The sequence below is a fragment of the Grammomys surdaster genome, unplaced genomic scaffold (assembly GCF_004785775.1).
Source record: "Grammomys surdaster isolate TR1022 unplaced genomic scaffold, NIH_TR_1.0 165, whole genome shotgun sequence".
NCBI classification, from domain to species: Eukaryota; Metazoa; Chordata; class Mammalia; order Rodentia; family Muridae; genus Grammomys; species Grammomys surdaster.
The window spans coordinates 11,859,413-11,880,070 of NW_021604613.1; the positions used below are offsets into that span (position 1 = coordinate 11,859,413).

The following is a 20,658-nucleotide window of genomic DNA, read 5'->3' on the forward strand; positions in this document are numbered from 1 at the left end:
TGGAAGTAAGCAACTTTAACCACTGAACCACCTCACTGACATCTTTTTGAGAACTATCCATGCATTTTGCTAGTTATTGGTTAGTCCCTTTGGCTTTTATTGTTATTGTTTTTTTTAAATTTTTCATATCTCCTAGATATTAACCTATGTCAGACACGCGCAGCCAGCAGAGAATTTCCATTGTCCATGCTGATGCTGTCTCTTCATTCAGTAACCTCCTCTGCTGTGCAGCAGCCTTTTAACATCATGCAATCCTGAGTCCATTCTTAGTGTTCTTCCTGAGCCACTGGAAACCTTTTTAGAAAGTTCTTGCCTATGCAAGAACTTGAAATGTTTCTCCCATGTTTTCCTAAAATGAACCCAACTAGAGATAAGCATGTTAAAAAGGAGTCAGACATAGAAAGGCAAATCACCCTTTTTTCTCATGTGTAGGTACTAGAATTCTTTATGGATACATAAATCATTTACACACACATACATGACATGAAATCATATGGAAGACTAGGGGAAGGGAGAATGCAAAAAAAGGAGATGGAAAGAAGGGGAAACTAAAGCTAATGGGCTGCGATTTGAATCCAGCCGAAACGCATGATATACCCGAATACGTCATTAGGAAGCCTGCCACTACGTGCAATGAGACCAATTTTTTAAAAATTTAAAGAATGATTAATGTAAAGATTTAAAGTTTCCTTTTTTATATCTAGGCTTTCTTTGTCCACTGTTATCTCAAAATTTGGTCAAGTGTTTTCATGGTTTTAGAATTTTTCTTTGCATTTATCCTGTAAATTTATTTTTATAGATGTATATTTACCTCCCTTTACCCCCAAAAAACAAAGTATAAAGCAAGTACCTTTCCATCACTTTAAATTCTTTATGATGCAAAGTCATAATGCTCAAAGGTCAATCAAAAACCATGTCAAAACATGAAGTTGACCTCATTACATTATGTTCAATTAAGACGAGGCTTCTTTTTAAAGATTATAAATATTTTGCCCGCGTGTATGTATGTACACCTTAGGCATATCTGGTGCCTCTAGAGGCCCGGAGAGAGCATCAGATCCCCCGGAACTGTGGTTACAGATGGTTGTGGGCCACCATGTGAATGCTGAGAATGAAATCTTGCTCCTTTGCAAGAGCAACAAATGCTCATAACCTCTGGGCCATCTCTTTAGCTCCCTATTTGTGTTTTTAATATGATGGAATAGAGCATTTTTAAAATACTTTCTCGAAATTCTACATATATTTTATTAACCATTTGTGAAAGGAACCAAACCGACTTGAAAAATAAGGAGACTAACACATTTTAAAATATAGTTGTGATAGTTAAAAATGCCATTCTGTGTGCTCTGATAAAATGGAGTATCGCTGCTGCTCTTCCAAGTGCCAAATTGAGAAAGGCTTTTAAGTGAAGTGTAAAGAAGCAAGGATCACAATTGGAAGGCAAGGATGTAGAAATTGGATGCAGGCAAGTAATCTCACAGTGAACAACACAAAGCCCTGCGAAAGACTTGAAGTGCCTGTAAACCTTTAGGGTGTCGGACTTATCTGTGGCGAATCACCTTTTACATCAGAGCTCCTGGAAATGGCTACCAGAGGTTCAGAAGCGTAACGAGACCCTTTCAGGCAGGATGGAGTGAACTGGACTCACCGAGCCACGCCCACTCGACTCTCTCAGCGCGTCCCGCCCCTTCCGTCTTCCACTTCCGGTAGCAGCGCGCATTTGCACTGCCTTCTCGGATTTTGATTGGCTGGAGCTTCAACCGCTAACTGTCGCGGAGTTTAAACCTGAATCCTGCGGCGGATTGTCGAGCTCCTCAGGCAAGTGTGGGCACCCACAGCTGAAGGGGTCTCCAGTCTGCGCGGGCGCGGCCTGCGCGGCCAGCGAGGCCTGCGGGGCCCTAACCCTTCTCGGCAGCTTCTCCTGGTGCTTCAGTCCTCGCTGCCGCGCGGCGGATCTCAGGGCCGGGACGCGGAGCCTGAGCGCGGAGTCGGCTTCGGATCGGGGCGGTAACCTCTGTTCTGCCTTTGAGCTCCCAGCTGGGCGAGGGGTCGCCTCTAGCTTTCAGGTCAGTCCCGGGAGGGAAAGGGATCTAGGTCCTTGTGACCGAGTCTGAAACGCCTGCTTGCGTGTAAATAGGGCTGCTATCTCCAGGGTTAGGGCCTCTGCCTAGCTTTTTAGATCAGAGAACCAAGACCTTGGCTTGGATCTGGGTATTGGGGAGTGACACTACGGGATAGAAATGTGCTATATGCCGGGGATGGCATAGGGGTCCATAGGAGGGAGGGAAGTAGAATGTTTCATCAGGATCTGTTTATTTTCCCCCTGGAAAATGGGGTCAAAGGATGAGAAGAGGTCACAGCAGAAGGGCTGCTAGAGAGCTGTGGATGAGACTGGGGGATTGGACTGGAGGGAAAGTTGAAGGTCTGCAGTTAGCCTCCTTGTTTCCCTGCAGTTTTATATTTTCTTGGACAAAACTTCAGAACAACTGAACTTTAATGTTGCCTTCCTAGTGAACTTCCTCCCTGTTGCAGAAATTCACCCCTCAATTCATCTTCTCAGTCATTTGACAGCTTTCCACATCTGCTCAATGCTTTCGAGCATGACCATTTCAACACTGGGCAGATTTTTTTCTACTGAAAAGTTTTTTCATGTGTCCATATTTATTTCTATCAGAAATGTTTATCCAAGGAGCTGCTATGTGTCAGGCACTAACAGAAACTGTGTCTGTCAGCATTGCCCGAATCTCTGCTCTTTCTCCGTAAAGATGCTTGTGATGGCACTAGGGATGCCTATATAAATGAGAATCTCATCACTGGATCCTTACCCTAAATCTGAAGACTGTGTATAGATTGAGAATTGCAGGTACCAGACTAGGTCACTTTGTAGTCTACTGTAGGACGACCATTTACAGAATGTGAAGCATTAGAGGGCAGTTAGGGTGAGGAAGATAAAGATGGTTGGAATCTAGGGATTTTTTTGATGGACATGAAAAGAATACTGAGATTGTTTTGTGGACTCAAAGCAAGTAGTGGAGTGGCTTGTAGAGGGAATGTAGGTGTCGTTGACCCCATTCAAGCACACAGCCCAGCATCATCACCCGCACCTCAGTAAAGCTTTTTTATCTTGTGTGTTAAGGTCATTGTTCTTGTCATATTGTCTGTTTCTATTACATTGTTAACCAGTGTAGATCATAAGTCTAGATGTTAAGTAAGCTTATAACTTCCCATCGTCCAGCCCTCTTCCACTCCTTTCATGAGCCGTTTCTTTTGTGTTTCCATGAAGGTCTGATTGCCTGTCTAAGGTTGTACTTTTGCAGAGTAACAGAACTATGTCTGTCTCACACTGGACTTTTTCTTCCATGACAGCAGGGACCCTATGTCATCTGCTGGTAGCCCATTGTGTCTGCTAGGCATGTAGATGTAATACAGGTTTGAATGGAAAAACAACCTTTTTGGAATTCACTAATTCTCCTGATTATATAAATTCATTTTTTGAGATTTCTATGCAAAGGGCTTTGCAAGTACTTTGACAGTATTTTAAGTCATGGTGGTTGCGCGTTAGAATGGATCGTTGCAGTTTTCACTCTTATTAATCAGTACTGTAGTCTCCCACCCCTACCCCATTCTTTCTTTTCCTTTCACTTTAGTAATGGAGTACGCAGGGATAGAAGTCGACTCTGTTGCTTCTGGAATTAAGAGACGAGTGAAGGACAGAATTGCAAAGACAAAGTTGAATGTTTCTCTTGCTTCAAAGATCAAAACAAAAATATTAAGTAAGTACCTTCCTTATTTTTTAGCAAATATAGAAAACTACTAAAATGACTACTTTGTTAGCTGGTACTTTTCCTGTTTGATCTTTTCTGTGGCTTTCAGCTATGCTGATGAGTGGTTTTACTAATCTGTCCTTGGTGATAGCTGTGTTGCTGGCCTGCCCCCAGGCAGCTACCTATTAGCGTGCAAACACAATACCAATATGGCTTCTCTAGAAAAGAGCTAAATAGAGTAAAATATTTGCTCTGCAGTCTGTGGCAGTCAGGTGGCAAGTCATGAAGAAGCGTTTGGCCAAGATCAGGTGTGGTAGTACGTGATTTTATGTAGGCCAGAGTTCACCAAGAAAGCACTTCAAACTTTGGAAATGAGATTTTATGAATCCTGGCAGTAAGGTGTTAGGAAGGCAAACAGACAACAAATAACGCCTCAAACAACAACATAAAAACCCATGAAGTTCAGAAACTCCCCAGGATAAACTTTTATTGCTCCCAAAAAATTATCTCAGTGGTTTCTGCCCACGTTAGCTACCCTGGGGAATGTACTGTCTGCCTGCTGATGTAACACCCATGACAGAGCCAACATGTCTAAGTATCTGTAAATCAGGACATTGCTCCTACCAGGATCTGTAGGTAAATCTGAATTAGCCAGCTTTCTGCAATGGTTATCTCCTGCTTCATTTGTCAGGACCATTTGGAAAGCAGCAGGAAAATGTTGTTATTTTAGCTTCTGGAAGTCCTAACTGGTTGCATATTGAGTATGCCAAGGAGAGCCAAGTGAAATTACTCTGTACTAAAGATGATGTCCTGTTATGGATTCTTTCTTTCTTTCTTTTTTTTAATTATTATTATTATTACTTTTATTTTTTATAGTCCAGCCGTTGCCCTCCTATAAGAATTTTTAAAGATGCCCAAAATGTTTCTCTGAATATCTAAAAAGGTTATACTTAACAAAACTTATTTTAGTAAACTATGTTAGCATCTGCCTATAATTTCAGCACTCATGAGACCAAGACAAGAGGACTGACTACATTAGCTAGATCCTGTCTCAAGCATGTGTGTATGTTACTGTGGAGTAAGTATGTTATTGGCATGTAGTAGAATCTAAATTCAAATTATGAAAATATAATTATGATTTAGTCATGCTAAAGGAACATAATACTTTTAAGGTGAGTTTAATCTTTAAATCCTCAACGAAATGTCTTTGCTACCGTTTCAGTAACAATTTAAGTTGTAGTGACATAGACTACAGTCAGTTACTATAAAGGTCTAATCATTTGGGTAGAGGTGAAGACCCCACAGGTCCTAGACAATTAGTCCTTTCATTTGAAGTTTAAGAAATGGTATTTGGAAGCATAGGCAATTTTGTTGAGTTGTGGAGCCACAGAAACTTGTGCAAACATTTCAGATTGGCTGCCCTACCTCCTGTGGGTCTCCAGTGAGAGCTGTGGGGTCATCTTCCCACCTTGGTGGGAAGGGGCAAACACCAGGATCACAGCCCACCTGGGGCCGCTCTGTCTGCAGTGCTCCACTCTCTTGTTCCCAGCTGCATGCCTCTCAGCATTTGTCTTCTATCTAGCTTTTCTTTCTTCAGCTTCAAAAATCTGGAAACATTTTTTTTCTCTGAAACTGTATTTATATTTCTATTCATTTCCAACTGTCATTTGATATCTATAAACTGCATTTTTTTCTGAAATAATTTTACTAAGGAATGTGAAATTTTATTAAAGAAATATAAGGTATAAGTTGAGTGTTAACTTTTTAAAAATATTTTTGCAGACAATTCTTCTATTTTCAAGATCTCTCTAAAGCACAACAACAGAGCATTAGCTCGGGCCCTTAGTAAAGAGAAAGAAAATTCTCGAAGAATTACTACCGAAAAGATGCAATTACAGAAAGAAGTAGAGAAACTCAATTTTGAGAATACCTTTCTTCGCTTAAAACTAAATAATTTGGTATGGAAATTGTATTGTTTTGGATTCACCATTAAAATGGAATCTTTTAACTATATTACTATAGAAACTCTAAAAATGTTTTTAAGTTTCAGTTGTCGAGAATTATTGAATGTCAGTATGCTGTGTGTGTCTGCGCTAAAGGACAGACACTTCTTGGTGATAGAATAGACATCTTAAATCTTGCTCTAAATAATTGAAAGAGTCCCCACAATATTTCTGTTCTCCTTTAATCTTGCATTTCATTGTCTACAAGCCAAATAGAATTGAGAAGGTTGTCCTTTCTTTGTAGTTTAGATCTAAAATGAGTAGAAATTTATTTAAAATGGAAAAAATGACCTGTAATACTTTGATGATTTAATTCATATTACTGACCTACTGTGTTTATTTTCCATGTGATATATGGTTATGTGAAAACAGAAAAATAACAGAAAATTGATAACTAATGTCAAATGTTCGGTGCATCTGTGCGTGCATGGCTGTTCTGACTGAACAGTAATGTAGCTTTGAGCTTAATGTGATCTCAGTTGATAACAGTCACCAGGCCTGAGTTCATGTCTCTAATCCCAGTAGTTTAGAAGCTGAGACAGGAGGCTTGCCACTAACTGGAAGCCAGTCTCCACTATTGGTTCTAGACCACCTTGGGTTACAGTGTGAGAACTTACCTCAAAAAAAAAAAAAAAAAGAATAGAATCAAAAGATTTTTTTAATTTGAGTCTTCTTACACTGATGCTATCTATAAATGTATCATCATAACAAATTTTAAACCTTAATTAAGAGAAGTCTTTATTTTACATGCACAGAATAAGAAGCTTATAGAAATAGAATCACAGGTGAGCAGTCACTTGTTAACTGCAATTGAAATGAGCAGTCTTTCTGAGGTAAGTGAATTCACGTGAGTAGGGCCATTTTTTTTAGCATTACTAAAGATAGTTGAGATTGAGTAGCGTCAAGGTAAGACATTCAACTTTGCAAAGAAATAACAGTAATCATGTATAATGCATCATGTTTACAATTAGTTATTGAAATTATTTCATTGAAATCTAATTTTGATTTAAAATAATAAACTGCTCTTTGGAACATGATTCACCAAAAAGATTTAGAAACAAAGTCTTAGTAGAACGGAACATTTCAAGTTAGAAAAGAATTTATTTTAAAATAAATGGAATTGAAAAATTATTGGGGTGAAAAATAGGCAGATCCTATTGTATACCAGTCTGTAAGATAAATTCTAGATCATTTAAAATATTGACATAAAATAAGTCACAGACATAGATAAGAGTCAGTATCATCCATACATGAGTCAGGGGAAAGTTGTGCTGTTCTTCTGAGCCTGACCTAAGAAAGGCCTAGCCATTCGTGTGGGCTGAGGTCTTGTCCCTCATGTCAATAATACACATTCTCAGGACTTGGTTCACTCCCCATATGTTGAGCCATTTCCTGTCTTTTGCTGTTACCTTGATGTTAGTGTAGAGTACTTTCTCTCCTGTATCATTATATTTTTCTTTTCTGGATTATTTTGTATCAGTATGCAAAAAGCTTATTATAATTCATCTTGAAAACACCAACAAAAACACATTCTCTTCAGCTACTGTCTCATTTGTACTTTTTCAGAGACTTATTCCCACATTCTCCTTTCTTTTGATTGACATCTCTAGACTTCTACATCACTATGATGTTTCTGTAAGTCATCAGTGATACTAGGATGACAAGGTCCCAGGGACAGCTGTTGGTCCTTAGGCTGATCTTAGGGCTCTCTCTAAGATCTTTCCTCACCTTTCTGCCTGTTCTTTCAGCCTGGTGTTTGTTTGTTTGTTTGTTTTTGTTTTTTTTATTTCTTCCCTAACTGCTAAGTTTCAGAATGCCCAAGACTTAGGTATTAGATTTCTCTTTTCTGTCTATACTCATTCTCATTAGATAATTTTACCAGTCTTTGTTTTAATTACTAATCTGTACTGATAGACTTCCAAATGTGTTTCCATGCTACATAACACATATGTAGTAGACATGAACAAGTTATGTATAGTTATAATTGTCTTATGTGTGCGTGTGTGTATGTATGTATGTATGTATATATGTATCTTTGTATTTCTATTTATAGAAAGTTTTGAAGAGTTACTTAACAAAAATATCAGGAGTGATTATCACTGGAAAGTATGATGAAGGACGAGATATTTTAATCTTTATACTATAATTATTTAACTATTAACGCCTAAGGTAAAGACTGGGTAGTTCAGTGGTAGAATAGTTAGCTGGCATGATTGGGGTCCTGAGTTACTCTCCAGCAATACACATATATAGTACAAGAATTTTTGTTCTGTTTCTGTTGGTATCCTGGTATAATTTGCTATTAATGACAAATCTGATACAATAGATAATTTCTTACCATTTTCTTTGTTTCACTCAAAAATAGTTCCATCAAAGTTCTCTTCTCCTGTCAAGTAACAAGAAAAACAGGATCAGTAAGCAATGCAAGCCTGCGCCTCTTCCATATGCCAGGTAATTGTTTACAACTTGGTTAAGTATTGACATTGTTTGTGCCTTAGAAGATGGTAGATTGGGCTTTGAGTGGTTTTATTTATTTACTCACATTCTAAAAACAGAAAAAAACAATGAGAGATAATGACATAAATAATGTGTAGTGCTGCTTTGCTGAATTTCATAGACTTCTGCTTTATACTTCAGTTTAGTAACCTTTAGTTACCTGGGCTAGATTGACACTGGCTCAGAGCACAGGCTTCATAAAATAGTCAGTGTTCTCTGTCAGCTTGTAGCTGTGTTACTGAGATGGAAATGGGAATTATGTGTGGTGTCTTGTTAAGGCTGGCTCTTCAGGACTCTTGAGGAAACTGTCCTCAAATGCAGATAAACTAAATAGGTTGTAGTAGTTGCTACTTTTAATTACATTTCTTCTGGCCTTTTTTCTTGCTGAGCGAATCTGATTAACTCTTTCCACCTTAGCATCATGTGTACTAACTGTCCTAATGTGTGAGATTAGCTCTCATTTTGGCTATTCTCTTGTCTAAAGTCTCTTTCCTTTTTTGATTGACTTAGTGACAAGTCATCACATCATACCCAGTTTCAAAGCTGACATATTAAACAGTAGACACTGAGGCTGAGAGATGTGAAATGACCAAAGCAGTAACTGAAATCTTTCCATCTACCTCATAAGTTTAATGTGTTTAAGTATATACAGTCTCTGTCTATTACATAGTGTATATGTAGACATGAATTGCCTAGGTGTAAGGATCTTGTGTTTGCATAAGTATATGCATGTGTACTATTCCAATACATAGCAGAAAATTAAAAAGTAACTTAAAGAAGCATCAGTGGTGATTATCTATTGAGTAGTTTGGTTAAGGAGGAAACTTTGTGCTTCAGTAAAAACATTAATAATTAGAGGCATTCATATATGAAATACTGTCTTTACCACAAGAGGGGAAGAACGCTTAGGTCATGACATTTATGTAATTTTTTGTTTATTCCAGTTTGTTCTATTGATTTATCTACAATCTGTATTGCTTCCGTTTTAGACCAGTACATTTTATTACTGTATTTTAAAGTAGTAAGTTGTATTATTTTATACCGTTATAGTTTCAAGAACACATTGGCTGTCGTGCATTTATTGTTTCAATTGTCTACTTATAGCCAGGTAGGGTGGTGCAGACCTGTAATCCCAATGCTTGGGAGGCTAATGCAGTAAAATCACTACAAGTTTGAGGCCAGCCTGGGCTACATAATGATTTCCAGGCCAGGTTGGGCTACAGAGTTAGACCCTGTCTCAATAAACAAACCAGAAAACCACAATCAAGTATATTTGTTTGCCATACAAAATATTTCACTGTGTCCTTTAATGAGATTTTGTTTGAAATATTTTATCCATATTAAAGGCAGGTTTTCACACGTGTACAGCATTATATGACCTTATCCAGAAGACCATAAGGAAAAAAACAAAAAGTTACCAGTGATCTCAGATATCCCTGTAGCTTTCTTTCTGATCATCACCCAATGCCTGCCTACCCAAGGATTCTGACCGTAGAACATCATACATCAATTTTGTGTGACTCCTCTAGTGATCAAAAAGTACTTTTAAAAATCTGACTTTTGCTCGGCATTATGTTTGTAGGAGTTATCTCTATTGTATCTGTAAGTCATCTTCATTGCTGTGTAGTATTCCACTGCAGCGCCATTCTGCTGCATTCCCAGCTTTGATCTGGTACAGATAAGGCCGCCACATACAGATACATAGATATCTCCTGCTTGGTGAATGAATCCACATTCTATTTGGTGTAGACTACCAAATCATTTCTGGAGTATGGTCCTAGCAGCAGTGTGTGAGCATTTCTATCCTATATCTTCAGTGTGTAGTGGTGTTAAATTCAAGTTTTTATCTGTACTTCCCCGATGACAAATGAAGTTAAATATTTCTTCATATGTGTCCTTTTGAGTAGTATTAATTTTTACTTTGTGTATAACAAGTGTTTTCTCTCTGGCTTGCATCTTTTCTTTTTTGTCTTCTTGGGATACTTTATAAAGCCCAGTGTGTGTGTGTGTGTGTGTGTGTGTGTGTGTGTGTGTGTGTTCCCTCCCAATGTTCTGATTACTACTTTCTGTGACCCTTTATTGATCTTTACTGTTTACAAGGTTATTATTCTGTTTCCTACCACAAGTGTATTATCTTCTGTTGGGGTTCAGGAATTGCCACCCAGACCATACAAGACTGATCTCGATTAAGCAAGAATATTTTATTGAACACACATCCCAAGACTAATTGATCAGGACCACACAAAAGGACTTGGGAGCCTAATTGTGGTACCAGTCTGTTAGGGCAAGCTTCTTATAGGACAAAACAAATTCCATTCAGAAGGTTGGAGGCAGTGCTACATTTTGGCTAACTTGACAAAGTATTATCAGCTGACTTTTAAGCTGACTGGTTGTAAGTGAAGAGGGATGGTGGATGGGTAGTGAACAGGGGAGTTTCAGAGCATTCAGATGACAAAGCATAAGTAATACAACCATAGTGTTGTGACCTTTTAGGAGAATTTTTCAGTGTCAGAGATGAATAATTACTCCTGGAAAGTAAAGTCTGAGAACCTGAACTTAATTTCACTTTATGAGCAAAACGGAGACTGAATACAAAATGGCTACAGTTATATTAAAAGAAGCGGGCTTCAACGCTTCCCTTTTACATTGTTATTTTTTAAATATTATCGTTATTATTGTTATTACTATATGCATGATGGGGTGGAAAGGCACTTGCATGTGCCATAGCACATGTATGATGGCCAGAGGATAACTTCATGAAGTTCTCTCCTTTGATTCTCATATGGGTCCTTAGGGATTGAAGTCAGATCTTCAGCCTTGTGTAGTGGGTGCTTTGCCTACTCATTCATCACAGTAACTTCCCTATCCCATTAGATCTTCAGCCTTCTTGGAGTACTTAGACCTTTGGTTATGATGTGAGGGAAGGGCGTCTAAGTTAGGGTTTTACTGCTTTGAACAGACACAGTGACCAGACCAAGACAACTCTTATAAGGATAATATTTAATTGAGGCTGGCTTACAGATTCTGAGGTTCAGTCCATTATAATCAAGGTGGGAACATGGCAGCATCTAGGCAGGCATGGTGCGGGAGAAGCTGAGAGTTCTACATCTTCATCTGAGGGTTGCTAGAAGACTAGCTTCCAGGCAGCTAGGACAAGGGTCTTAAAGCCCACGCCCACAGTGACACACCTACTCCAACAAGACCACACTTTCTAATAGTGCCACTCTGGTCCAAGCTTATAGAAACCATTACAAAGGGTCAGAGTTGTTACTGTTTTGTTTTTTTTTTTAGTGTGGAAGTTTCATTGATTTTGCACCATTTGTTGGAAACACTATCCTTCCCTTACCTAATGACTATTTCATCTGTATCATAATGAACTGACTGGGTGTCAGTTCATATGTAAGAGGCTGTTTCTGAACTCATTGTTCCTGTATGTGGATCTTGTCACTACCATGCTGCCTAAATGATTAGTTTTCACACAAGGCTTATTGTTTCATACTTTATTGTGTCTCTTACTTTATTCATTCTTTCATTTCTCAATATTAGTATGAGTATTTTTGTCCTTTGCATTTTGTAAGTAGTTTAGCAGTTTTCAACATCCCCCTCTCCCAACACACACACAAAGGGATAGTTGGAAAATGTATTAGGCATTGTAGGATAATTTGATTACACTATGAACCCTGAGATTGTGTTATTTACTGGAAAAACCTGTTTCTAGTTGTGTTGTAGCTCAGCTGTAACACTCATATTCAAGAACTTTCTGTTTATTGTAAACAGGATTATATAAAGTCAACCATAGGTCAAGTGGTAGTACAAGCAACCAGTTGACAGGGGGTGAACATAGGAAAAAAAAAAAACATAGAGAGTAAGAGGAAGTCAGGAGGACAGATAAAGAGACGGACAGGAAGTAGAAGGGACATTGAGTTTGAAGAGTTTTTGAGTTGAAGTAGAGCATCAGCTAAGGAAGGAGGTCAGGAGGGTGCTCTCTCTGCCTCTGAGCTATCAGGCTCTCTCAGCATCTGGCTCCCAAGGCTTCACTGGTAAAATTGAACATCTGAGATTATGTTAATAAACAACAACTGAGAATATGTTCAGTTTGAGAAACATAGAAATTTTATGTAATAGTTTCATCTATAAGCACACTATATCACTTGATTACTTAGCTATTGCATGTTTTCTTCTATATTTTGTGGGGTTTTTTATACAGAGTTATTCCATATGCTGGGTTCTTTCCTACTTGCTTGATATTTTAGTGTTGTGCTGAATGAATTACTTTGTTCTGATTATTTGAGCCAAGATTTCATGTAGCTGAAGCTGCCCTTTAATTACTGTTCCTCTGCCTCCACTGCTGGAATGCTGGGATTACAGGCATATTTCAGGACACTCAATATAGCTATTTCTTAATTTATGTTTTCTTCTTGATGCTAGCTTGCAAAAATACAATTAATTTTCAGATGCTGGCCTTGTTTCCAGTGAACTTGTTAATTCTAACAGTTTGGATACTTTTGTTATTTGTAAATAAGAACCATTTTCTTTACCCTTTGCAAGCCATTTATCTTTTCCTTTTTCTTACTTTATTGCAATAGCTACTTGTTCAAAGTTAGAAAAGTCATAAGAACAGACATTCTTACTGTGCTTCCATTGTTAGGTATGATGTGAATGCTTGGATTTTCTAGATCTTGTCAGATTAATAAAGTTTCAGGCTGAGACAAAATATCATAAGCTCAAGGCAAACTAAAAGCTTGGGAGAAGTTATCTAAGCCTACAGTTTGTTTGTTTGTTTGTTTGTTTGTTTGTATGTTTCCATTCATTCTTTATTATTGTGTATACATGGATGTGTATGGTAGGTGGGTGTGAGTATAGATGCATGCATACCACAGAACTTGTACAGAGGTCAGAGGACAACTTTAATGGTCATTTCTTTCCTTCCACTGTGGGCTCTAGGGATCAAATTCAGGTCCTCAGACTTGTATGGCAATCACTTTTACCCAATGGGCCATCTCACTGGTCCTAAGCCTATAGGTTTCTTTGTCAAAAACTTTTTGATAACATCCCATTTCTCTTACTAAAAGTTAGGATATTTATATTTCCTATTTCTTGGCAAGGATTTTAACTTTTCTTTAAAGACTCCTTCCATTTCTCATTTTTAAATCTAAAGTGTCAAATTATAATGGGTCAAAAGCAGCTTCTCTGCACAATAAGACTGTGTCTCAGAAAAAAGAAAACTCAAAACCTCATTGCTGACAGTTTCTTCATGAATAGCTATTGAATTAATCATGTACTTTATTGTTGCTGTTGAAAAGATACTCCTTTATTAGTATAATGAATTTTAAATTTTTTTCTAATCATATAATAAAATACAATGAATTGGTTATTACTGTCAGTGGGTGTATGTGTACACATGATATGTATATGGGGTGTATACACATGATGTGTGTGTGGGGGTGCAAATCCATGGCATGTCTGTGAAGCTCACAGAACAACTTGGTGGAGTCTCTTTCCACTTTTACGTGGGTTCTAGGGATTGAACTCAGGTCATCAGGCTTTCGAAGGCAAATCCCTTATCTGCTGAGCCATGTCTCTCTATGATCTATTTTCAAATTCCTTCCCTCCATCCCAAAATCATTATTGTTGCTTTAAGATGTTTTGCATATGTGTTACAATGATAATTATTAATTTTTGTTGCAGTTATTTTTCAGGTTTAGGAATTTCAGTTATGCTGACTGATAAACATTCTTTTCTAATTCAGGAAGCATATTACAAAGTGGTATTATTTTTCTTTAAGAGCTTAAGAAAAGTTACTTCAACCTACAGCCTTCATGCAGAGAGGTTTTTGAGAATATGTCATTTCTTTTTAAAATTTGTTATTATTTTTTATTATGCGTGTGTGTTTATACTCACGTGCATGTATGTGAGCGCAGATGCTCGTGGAGACTAGAGGCTGGTCTTCTCGGAGTTGAAGTTAAAAGGAGTTGTGAGCTGCCCAGTATGGGTGGTAGATCCAAATTCAGGTCCTCAGGAAGAGTAGTACAGGCTCTTGTCTGCTAGGCCATCTCTCCAGCCCCTATCCCACCTCTTTAATAATCCCTATGTTCTGCTTATCAAGTTTTCACTTTTTCTTTAAATAATTATTGCATTTTTTCTAAATAGTCAGATTATTGGTACAAGTATAGTGATACCTTTTCTTGCTATGTAATTTTTGTAAAACAGAATTTTTTATTTCATTCTCACTTGCCTTTAGGGTTCCATTGACTTCAGAAAATGATGATGATGATGATGATGATGATAAATGGAAAACAAAATGTAACAACAGAACTGTGTCAAAGACATCACCTGATAGTACCTCTTCAGAATCAAGACAACCTTCATCCTTACATCAGAATAATTCGGAAGTATCCCTTCCTAAACAAGATAATCAGAAAACATGTGGTTCAGGTCATTCAGAACATACTTCAAGTGTTGATGTACTTCCTAATGGTAAGGTTGTTTTTAAAACTTTATGTAGCTTTTTTTAAGGGCGACAATGTCTAAACAGCTTATCAGTTAGGTAGATCTCTTGTATTGCTAACCTGTACTAACTTCTACCATATAAAACTACTGGTGAAAATTTCAACTTAAAGTAAATATCCTGACAAATGTCAGATCGATGGGCACCTAATACTGTTAGTCTAGAAGCAGTCTTCAAAAATGAGCAGGACTAAGCTTCCATTTTGCTTAGTTTGTAATTTGAAAATCTCATTACATTTATTTAGTTTCAGCTTCTCCTTTTCACGGATATGAAAAATGTTCATCTAGATGGTTATAGTGACTTTTTCAAGCTCATAACCAATTAGTTATTATGATGGTAAATTTGGTTGTTAAGCTGACATAGTCTAGAGTCATCTGGAAAAAGAATCTCAATGAGAGTCTAGATCAGGTTTGCCTGTGGGCATGACTGGAGAATTACCTGGATTTTATTGAGTTGGGAAAACTTGTCCACTGTGGGTGGTACCATTTCCTTGACAGGAGATCCCTAACTGTTTAAGAGTAGAAAAGGCAAGCTGAGTACAAGCTTGGATCATTCATTGCTCTCTTCTCATGACTCTGGATGTGGCTATCTGCTTCAAGTTCCTGCCACTTTGACATCCTTGCAATGATGAACTGTAATCTGGAACTGTGACCCAAATACATTCTCCTTAGGTGCTATTGTCTGTATTTTACCAGAGCAGCAGAAACAAAATTGTCATAGCGCTAATGAACTTGAGTAATGACTTAGTAAGAAAACATGATGATGCTTAATTTTATTACATGGTCTTCCTTATTGATAATCCTGTACTATAATCTATTGTGCTTATGTATTTGTTAAATATTAACAGACTAGAATACAGAACCTTAATTGTTAAGCTTAGAGCATGCTATTTTTCCTTTCCACAGTCTTAGATATCCCTCCTACCAGAGTTACTGCTATTATTTGAGTTTATGGTCTCCTTCAGCTCTAGAAGTAGGAATCACTGGCTCCATTGTTGTATATGCCCATTCTAATCTTGGGGCCGAGGCTGAGTGAATGCTCAGTAGCATGCAGTTCCTATGGAGTCAGATGTAAGATGTGACCTGTGGGCATTCCAGCTAGTCTAACTAATTTTTATCAGCATGAATTCTGAATAAGGATGTGAAAAAAACAGATTGTCAGAAGTCCTCTCTGTGAAACAGCTAAGTATCTGCTTTGTTTACTGTAGATTATTACTTATTTTTGTTTTTCTTTATTTTGTAGAGAGCCATTGCCACTCAGATCAAAGTCCTAAGCGTTCTCTGAGTGAGATGAAAACTGTTTCATCTTCCAGCCTCAGAAGGGAAAAGTTATCACTTGGTAATGTGACTAAGAGGAAGAAGTGTGTGTCTTCAATTGTAGACATTCTGTGTGTGACAGATTTAGATCACCAACCCATTTCAAGTCCAGGATCAAATTGGAATAATGATATAAATGGTGGTACTAATGAAACCAGTAACAACACCCAAAGAAATACAGAGTGTTTTCCTGATTTACCTTCTGAGTCTTCCAGTGATCCTAATGCAAAGTGCACGGAGCAAGTACAGAAGAGCACTGATAGCTTTCACTTGCAGAAAACTGTGTATGAAGATGCTGACATGGAGTTAACTGCTACTGATGTCGGCAAGATTGTAACAATTTCAAAAGGCAATAAAAAGCAAAATAAGAAAAAGGCAGATTGTAGAAAGGAGACTTCCAGAAAAGTGAAAGATACAAGCTCTGATAAAAAGAGAGAAAGCTCAAAGAGAAGATGTCAAGATAGCTCAGAAGTAGGTGCTGAGGAAAAGACTGAAAACAGACCAGAAAGAGACTCTGGTGTCCTAGATGGCAGAGGGGATTCCAAAGATCCAAACTGTATTTCCAGTACTGAGCAGCTGTCTCAGGTAAACATGCAGAAGAAAATAATCCTCCAGAACAGTTTGGATCAGGAAAACATTCAAAATAAAAAGAGGAGGCAAACATACAGGGCAGATGAGCAAGAGGAAACATACCCCTTTTCCAGACATTCAGTCAGATTCCTTCAAGATGGTAGATTTGATCTGTATCACAACACCCTACATCGTAATTTAAGTAAGCCTTCTCGACAGACATTTGTGATTCATAAATCAGAAGAAGATAATTTACTTCCAAACCAAGAAGATAAAGACACCATTTCTGAAAACCTAGAAGTTGCAAATGAATCTCATGTAGCTGATCTTTCCATCAAAGCTAATGAAAATGTACGTGACCATGAAACTCAGACAATGTTGGACTTGAAAAAGTATGTCACTGCTCAACAAAATCAAACAAATAAGACTAAGCAGAAAATAAATCGAAGGACAAAAATAATTTCTATCCCGAACCAAATACATGAGGATAATGATAAAGATATTCATGTCCTAGAAAAAGGCAACTTTCCCTCCCAAACCCAAGCGAATAAAGAAACCACCAGTGGAAACCTAGAAGCGTCAAAAGAATTTGAAACACCTCTTCTTTTCACAAGAGACAATGGAAGCTTACGTGACTGTAAGATCCAGAATGTTCTGGATCTGCAGAAGAAAATTACTAGTATATACCCTGCTCAGAATGAGTCCCAGATTAGCAAAAACCCTAGGCAGAAGGTAAATCGCAAGACAGAAATAATTTCTGGAGTGAATTGTTTTAGTAATGACAGAGGTGTTCATTGTTCAGAAAATGATAAGTCTTTCTTGCTACAAAAGGATAAAGACATCCCTGGAACCTTAAAAGACTTAAGTGAGTTTGATACACCTGCTTTTTGTAACAAAGATAGTGCAAAGTCATGTGATTATAAGACAGAAACACTCTTGGAGTTGAAAAAACATGACCCTAATATGCAACATGCTTGTCGAGAAGATTCAAAAGTAGATAAGAAGCTTAGACAAAAGGTAAATCGAAAGACAGAAATAATTTCTAAAATCAACCAAATACATGAAAATGATGGAGGAAGTGCACATGACCCATTGAATAAGAAGCTCTGTCATAAGGTTAATATATCAGAAATCATTTCTCAGTTGAACCAAATATATGAGCCTATTAATGAAGATGGGAATGGCTTTAAAAGCTCTATCAAAGATTGCCAAGATGTTTTAAGTTGTGACTTTGGGGAAATCAACAGTAATAAAAAGGAAAATTGTGATCCAATTCAAGATCCTTGCATACTAGTTACAAAAACAAAGAAAAAGGTATCATATAAAACAGGGAACAGTTTGACAAGAGATAAGAACAGGTGTATTTTGCAGTTAACAGATTCTTCACAGGTGTCTGTCACCTTAGACTCTGGCTTAAAACACGGACCAAATGAAGCAGATTCTGGTCCTGGAGAACAGACTAACCTGCCAAAGAAGCAGAAACAAAGCACTGTAAGTTCACTGGGAGATGCCTTCTCTGTGAGCGCAGTAAAAGAAGGAAGCCTCCCAGCCAAAGCAGTCAATAAAATGGCACCCAAATCAAAGAAAAGAAAGACCCTTCTGGGTTGTTCTGATACCCATGGAACAGTGGAGGTAACACCCAACACTGACCTCGCTAAGGCTGTTGACTCCCAGCAGACTGACAAGGAGAACTATTTGGAGAATGAGAAAATGGCCAAGAGTAAGCCAGATTTTTACACAAAGGTGTTGAAACCTTTATCTCAGACGTGTTCATCTAACATAAAGAATTCTTCCTTGGATAGTATGTGTAAAAGTTCTCTACCTTTGAGTATTTCTTCTAGTAAAACCCTGATGCTAGAAGAGAGATCTTCCCTGGAGAGTACATGCATCTTTCAAGTAGGTGATGATGCTCATGAAAAGATAAAGGAAGGCACTCATAATCCCCACCACAGAACACAAAAGTCGAGGCCAGGTAGGCCAGAGTTTTAGAATTGTATTCTTTTCACTTAATCAGTGGTTTATCTTCTGTTGAAACTGTCACTTTTGTGAAAATTTTAAAATAGTATTAATATCATCATCTATACAAACAGAAGTGAAAGTTTGTACATTGAGAAGGTAACAGATTATCTTGGGCATTTGAAATATAAAACTTCAGTAAGGCTTTACTGTCTAATTGGCTTTAGGCAGATAAGGCCTCTCTTCATGTGTTTGGAGGAAAGTAAATGTTTTAAATCCATGTTTAGGGAAATGTATTGAATTTATTCTACTGAAGACAAGTTTTCTAAGAGTGGGGCTCAGTCCGGCAGCTTACATTTTAGGGGATCAGATAAATAAAGGTTAACAGATACAGTATGTGGTAAATGGTTTTAAAAGCAGACACTAAGCTAAGGGTGTATAGTGAGAAATTTTGGTTAGAGGAAATTGCAAAGATAGCAAGTAGGTAGCATTTTAGACTAATGGATAAGCAAGATTTTTAGCATTGGTGTTTACTTTTGTTTAACTGATTATTAAAATAACTATTATAAATCAAAATCAGGAGAAAACCCACTAAAATGGCAATCACTATTTACCTTATGTACATGGACTTGAATCTGTGAATCTTTAAGCACATTCTTGAAATAGTATTTTTATACTACTAATTCTTTCATTTATTCCTCAGTGTTCAGTCATGGGATTTCCTTTGTCATTAGAAAATTTATAACATGAGACCGTCTTACATAGTTTTTCTACTTGGAACCAACATCTCAGTGTGTCTATAGGACACTAGAATTTTGACACTAAGGCTAGTCTAGATAAAAGGGACTCAAAGCAGAAGGATTCCAAAAGTCTGAGTAGTAGGTATGTTAGAACAGTCAGTCACCTTTGCCTGTCTCATGTGGTGACTTTGACACACTGAGTAACCAGATGTGTATGTTCTGAATGAGTGTACAGAGATTGCTGTAGGTTATGAAGCGTTGAGCCATAAAGAGCTTTTGTGATTTCAGAGACAAAACATTGAAGACTTTATTGATGTCCTAGATAGTTTTATGCCTGCTTGACACAAGCTAGAATCAATTGTGGGGAAATTGTTGAGAAATGCCTCCTATAGGCAAAACTGTAAAGCATTTTCCAGATTAGTGATTGGAGCCATCCTTTGGCCACTGGTCCTGGATTCTATAAGAAAGCAGTACTGAGCAAGTCATGGGAAGCAGCAAGTCAGTAAGCAGCATCCCTCCATGGCCCCTGCATCAGCTCCTGCCTCCAAGTTCCTGCCTTGATTTCCTTCAGTGATGGACTGTGCTGTGGAACTGGGAGTGAAGAAAACCCTTTCCTCTCCAGATTGCTTATGATCACAGTCATTATCACAGCAATGAAAACCCTAAGTAATGTCTTACAATTGGTTTATTTTACATTTTAGCTCCTTTTTCTCTCAAAATTGAATTTTTTAAGTTTTAAAATTTGATCTCTTTGACTGGTAAACTGTATTGACTTCATACTTATTTCCATATCTTTACACATGCTTGTACAAATATTTGTGAAAATGTTCTTTTTAGGTAACAGAACATCCCTGGTCTTGATGGATACCAGTTGTGTTTCAAGTAACACTGCTAACCCTGAGAATGAGTCAGAAGGGCAGTCTTCATACCCGATGAGAAGGAAAAGACAGTGCACCCCTGTCAACCTGACAGAGCCAAGCCTTAGAAGGCAAGTGTTGCAGTGCTGTTAATGTGCTTTTGAGGAATGGTTTGCCTGGATTAGTATTTGAACATTCCTGAATATCACTGACTCATATGAATCTGTTACACACTATGAATCTAGTAGAGATGAAGTGAAAATGAGCCCTTGTTTTTTGTTTTTTTTCTCTAGTTTTAAATTAATTTAGCTTCATTTAATTTCTGTCTTACTGTTATTTTAAAAACTTTAGTTGGTAGCTATAGTTTTTTAACTTGTTGGATACAGTTTACCAACCACCGTTTTCAGAGCTATCACAGACATTTATTTCCTGCATTGCTTCCTAGAAG

The 20,658-nt window shown here is 37.6% G+C and overlaps 1 protein-coding gene across 1 annotated transcript; it reads left to right on the forward strand.

The window, feature by feature from the left end:
* The first annotated feature begins 1,961 nt into the window (after positions 1 to 1,961).
* Sgo2 (shugoshin 2) lies at positions 1,962 to 20,363 on the forward strand. The gene is made up of 8 exons (XM_028765712.1): positions 1,962 to 2,066; positions 3,648 to 3,773; positions 5,547 to 5,722; positions 6,523 to 6,600; positions 8,133 to 8,218; positions 14,505 to 14,740; positions 16,014 to 18,629; positions 20,191 to 20,363. Exons 2-8 carry the CDS (start codon positions 3,650 to 3,652, stop codon positions 20,361 to 20,363), a joined length of 3,489 nt encoding a protein of 1,162 aa, XP_028621545.1. The 5' UTR covers positions 1,962 to 2,066; positions 3,648 to 3,649.
* Positions 20,364 to 20,658: the final 295 nt, after the last annotated feature.

Bases quoted from the DNA above. Each gene is read 5' to 3' on its own strand.
- Sgo2 (XM_028765712.1), top strand. From the start codon at position 3,650: ATGGAGTACGCAGGGATAGAAGTCGACTCTGTTGCTTCTGGAATTAAG. The intron at 8,219-14,504 runs GTAATTGTTTAC...ACTTGCCTTTAG, and splicing joins GCGCCTCTTCCATATGCCAG to GGTTCCATTGACTTCAGAAA. The intron at 14,741-16,013 runs GTAAGGTTGTTT...TTTATTTTGTAG, and splicing joins TGTTGATGTACTTCCTAATG to AGAGCCATTGCCACTCAGAT.